The sequence below is a fragment of the Nicotiana sylvestris genome, chromosome 8, assembly GCF_000393655.2.
Source record: "Nicotiana sylvestris chromosome 8, ASM39365v2, whole genome shotgun sequence".
Lineage (NCBI taxonomy): Eukaryota > Viridiplantae > Streptophyta > Magnoliopsida > Solanales > Solanaceae > Nicotiana > Nicotiana sylvestris.
The window spans coordinates 39,778,879-39,783,970 of NC_091064.1; the positions used below are offsets into that span (position 1 = coordinate 39,778,879).

General features: G+C 39.8%; 1 protein-coding gene across 1 annotated transcript; it reads left to right on the top strand.

Moving 5' to 3' along the window:
- The first annotated feature begins 4,156 nt into the window (after window positions 1-4,156).
- Window positions 4,157-4,471, top strand: LOC138874932 (uncharacterized). The gene has a single exon (XM_070153732.1). It carries the CDS (start codon window positions 4,157-4,159, stop codon window positions 4,469-4,471), a length of 315 nt encoding a protein of 104 aa, XP_070009833.1.
- The last annotated feature ends 621 nt before the right edge of the window (window positions 4,472-5,092 follow it).

Genomic DNA, 5,092 nt, shown 5'->3' on the forward strand with positions numbered 1-5,092 from the left:
TTGGGAGTTTTAGAAGAACTTAGGCTTGAATTCGATGTAATTTGATGGTTTTGCTGTTAATTGAGGTGTTTTGATGATTGTAACAAGTTTGGATGATGTTTTAGGATGTGTTGGTGCTTTTGGTTGAGGTCCCAGTGGCCTCGGCTGAGTTTCGGTTGGTTAAACGGACTATTTCATCTTTGGAAAAGTTGCATATTTTTGTTTAGCTTCAGCTGTGCACCAGAAAATTTCTGGTGTGAGTAGTACAGTTTGGAAGCTCATATCGTGAAATATATAAGGAATCGAAAAAACTGCAAAACATGAAAGTTGTATCCCTTTCATTCTATTTTCCAGAATAAACCATTCATGATTTGGATATTCTATCAGAAAGTTATGATGAACCGAATATGGCTGGTGGATCATTGTTGACAGAATTTTCTGATGCACTTTAGAAGCTCATATCTCGGAATATATAAAGAGTTATATGGTGTACAACCTATAAAATAAAAGATCTTCGAGTCTAGTTTTTAAATATTCAAACCGTTTGTTAATTGGATATTTTCACAAGGAGTTATAGGCGTTTTAACAGAAGGTGTACAATAGGGAAAATGGTAAGAGGATGTACAACCTGCACAGTGCAAGGTACACCTCGATGAATCCTGGGCAGAAGGTTTTTAAGTCCTCTTGTCCGCGATTTGGGTCCATTTTTCAGCCATAGTTGATCATTTTGAGAGCCTTTTGAAGGATATTGAAGAAGGATTCAAGGAGAAACATTTGGAGGTAAGAATTACGGACCTAAAACTCATTTATATTGTGAAATCCACCAAGGAAATCATTGAATTCTTGCTAAAAATGGAAGAAATAGGGCTTGGGATTTTGAGACTTTGATTGGAGATTTGGAGGACCATTTGGGGTCGGATTTGTGAACTTTTGGTATGTATGAACTCGTGGGGAGATAAGGAACCCGTTGATGTAAAAATTTCTGAATTTTGAGAAGTGGGCCCGGGGCTCGGGTTTTGCCAATTTCGAGAATTTTGATATTTTTTCGATTGTTTTCGATTGGGTATTGTTTCTTTAGCCTAATGTGACATGTTCGTTGGGATTTTGGTCAGATTCGACGCGCGAGGAGACCAATTTGAGAGGCAAGGGCATAGCGAGCTAGATCTTTGGCCAGTTTGAGATGAGTAATGATTTTAAATGATGTTCTGAGGGTTTGAAACCCCGGATTTTGCACAACGTAGTGCTATACTGAGATGAGACACACACTGCGTGATGAGCGTGGGGTTCATTTCTACTGGGGATTGTGACTTGGTCCATCCCAATTGATCTTTTCACTACATTTTGACTGAGACTTATGCATTGTCATCCTGACTTGGGCTAGTTGCCATGTTTGGGGCCTTGTGCCGACCTGTAGAACTCCTATGGGATTTTTGACTGGTTTTCCTCACTTATTTGCTAAAAATCATATCCTCTGTCATGTTTCTAATTGTTTAAAAATGATATGAACCGGGTTATGAAATGTTAACCATAAAGGAGAGAAATATGTGGGCTGAGATCCCTACCTTATATTATTGTGCCCGAGAGGCTGTGATTATAATGACTGAGAGGGGTTGAGGACCCAATAGTGAGGATATTATTTATGATATTGGATCGGGTTGCACGCCGCAGCAAATACTTATATGGACCGGGCTACACGCCGCAGCAAATACTTATATTTCCGGGCTGCGCGCCGCGGCAAATATGTATATATATATATATATATATATATATATATATATATGGATCGGGCTGCACGCCGCAGCAATATAGCGCTTGGGTTGTAGGAGCCCCTCCGGAGTCTGCACACCCCTAGTGAGCGTAGTTGACTATTATTATTATGGATCGGGCTGTGCGCCACAGCGATATACGAATCAGGTTGTACGCCGCAGCGATATATATATATATATATATATATATATATATATATATATATATATATATATATATATATATATATATGTGTGTGTGTGTGTTTCGATTTCGGTTATTGTGAGAAGTATATGAATTGAGTATTGAGGGTAATAAATAAGTAAATGAACAGAAATGCTCGAGGCGCGAATTTATACTGGATTAATGCTTGTCAAATTACCTATTTTCACCTGGTTCAAAGAGTTTCATTCAATTTTCTTTACTACTTTCTCGTTAAATGGTTTTACTGCTTTGATATAGAACTGCTTAGTGCCTTTACGTGATTTCATACCGTTAGCCATTATTTATTGTTATTACTCACTGGGTCAGAGTACTCACATTACTCCCTGCACCGTGTGTGCAGGTACAGGTGTCCCTGAGGTGTAGAGCGAGCTTTCCTGCCGTTCAGTTTTTCATCGGAGTTATCGAGCTAGCTGCATGGCGTCCGCAAACCCGATTTCTCCTTCTATATATCATTACTATTCCGCATTTTAGACATATTTCTGCATTAGGCTGTTGAAACCTTGTATTAGAGGCTCAGACTTGTGACACCAGATCATTGGGCATTTGTAGAGATTTCATTATGGCCTTCCACATATTTCAATCATTTATTTTAGACTTCTACTTATATTAAATTGGTATATATTTCTGAAAATTGGTAATGAATTATAATAAGAAGGGATTGTGAGTGGTAATTTGTCGGGCTTGCCTAGCATCGTGTTGGGCGCCATCACGACCGGGATTGGGGTCGTGACAGTTAGTGCCATCGAATAGCACTAGTATGTATAACTAAACACCATTTTACTAGAAAGAACTACCAAGCAAGTACAAGTAAATCACATGAGTAAATCAAATATGCAATTCATTCAATCCTTCATATAATTTCCAAAACTTAGTTTGGGGCATTTCTTTCATATCTTCATCACTGTTCTCAATACCACCGCTATCTTGAGCGGAGTACGAATACGACCCGACCGGCTAGGTTGCCTCATTGGAGGCATATATCTCAATCACTATTTCATTTCCCTTATCCAGAATCCAATACCCACAAACTTTCTTGATAAACACCCGCCTTTAGCTAAAATTCGAAATTAAGGGTTAGGGTGTAGAATCTTACCTCTTTGATGAAAAACTTGAAGGATTTCTTGTTGGATTTCAGGGCTTGAATAAGATTTTTTTTTTATGAACAAGGCACTTCAGCTTCTTCCTCTTTCTAGATATGCTCTCCCCTCTCTCTAAAAGCTCCAGAAATCCCCAAAATAATGAACCCCAAAATGAATTAAATGAAATGGGGTTCGGGTCTTAAAAAAATCTGATTTTGTACAGTCACGGCGTGTGGGGCACCCCGGGGTGCGGGGCGTCTGTTCAAAATATGTCTGGAATTGATATTTCGGACCATTCTGGAATTCCTACAGGCACGGTGCATGGTGCGCCGCATGGGGCGCCGCGGTAGTGTAAAATTCTGCGCTACTTTGGTAATTTGGTCATAACTTCTGGTAGGAGTGTCCGAATGATGAACGGTTTGAAGCGTTGGAAACTAGACCCAACGACCTTTCCTTTGATAGGCTGTGCATCGCACAAAACCTTATATAAATAGAGATATACTTGTCCAAAGTAAGGTCTTGTGCGTACTCATTTACAACTTTAGTCTATTTGGTAATTTTCCAACTTGTCTTAGACTTAGGCTTCTCCTTAGACCCCAAATCAATTATAATAAGACTTATACACTTATTACCATATCCAAATGATATCCATTATATCATTAATCCTCATTTGCACGCAAGATAGAATAATTAGCCTACCTTGGCACCACGAAATCTTAAATTACTAAGCAAAATTTTTTGGGCCTTTACAGCTTAATGCAACAAGCTCACCATGACTTTTCGCCGCCTTGGGAATGGATGTTATGGGACCAATTGAACCTGCCACTTCCAACGGGCATAGGTTTATCCTAGTAGCAATCGACTATTTCACCAAATGGGTCGAAGCAGCATCCTACAGAGCGGTAAGTAAGAAAGTCGTGGCAGACTTCGTCCGCGACCGCATTGCTTGTCGGTTCGGGATTCTAGAGTCAATCATTACTGATAATGGTTCTAATCTCAACAGTGACTTGATGAAAGCCGTGTGTTAAACTTTCAAGATCAGACACAAGAATTCTACAGCCTACAGACCTTAGATAAATGGAGTTGTATAAGCCGCCAATAAGAATATCAAGAAGATACTAAGGAAAATGATAGAGAAGCATAAACAGTGGCATGAGAAGCTATCATTTGCTTTGTTAAGGTATCGCACCACAATCCGCACATTAACTAGGGCAACCCCCTATATGCTGGTTTATGGTACAGAAGCCGTCATTCCCACCGAGGTGGAAATTCCTTCATTAAGAATCATACAGGAATCTGAGCTCGACGATGTAGAATGGATGAAGAGTCGTTACGAGCAACTGGCTCTTATAGATGGGAAAAGAATGTATGCAGTCTGCCATGGTCAACTTTATCATAACAGAATGTCCAGAGACTTCAACAAAAGAGTTAAGCTAAGATAGTTCACACAGGGACAGCTGGTGTTAAAGAAAATCTTTCCATACCAAGATGAAGCCAAGGGGAAATTCTCTCCCAACTAGCAAGGTCCGTACATAGTTCATCGGGTTCTAACAGGAGGAGCCGTCATACTAGCAGAAATGGACGGAGAAGTCTGGTCAAAGCCAATCAATTCGGATGTGGTCAAACGTTACTATGTGTAGTTTTTACGCTTTCCTATATGATGTAATTGAACTACGCCTGAACTGATTCTCGTTTAAGAGGGGATACGTAGGCAGACCTATGGATTCGGTCACAATTCAGTAAAATATTCATTTCCCCCGCAATTGGAAACTGGGGCAGAATTTTGAGGAGGACCCTCAAAATTCCGAAGTTGATTTCATCCAATCACCGCAAGCAGCAGTCAGAAACATCAACCCATTAAACTGAGGCAAAATTTTGAGGAGGACACTCGAAATTCCGTAGCAAGAGAGGTAGCAATGTTTTGAACCACGTCGCAGTCGTCGGTTCATTTAAAAACTATTTTAATTATGTACTTGTGTCATGTTTTTACTAAGCCATGCATGTTTATTGACGAAAACTGTTTGTTTAGCAATGCTACCCTAATAATACATACAGTGTCACCA

Excerpts from the sequence above, each read along its gene's own strand:
- LOC138874932 (XM_070153732.1), top strand. The coding sequence starts at position 4,157 with ATGATAGAGAAGCATAAACAGTGGCATGAGAAGCTATCATTTGCTTTG.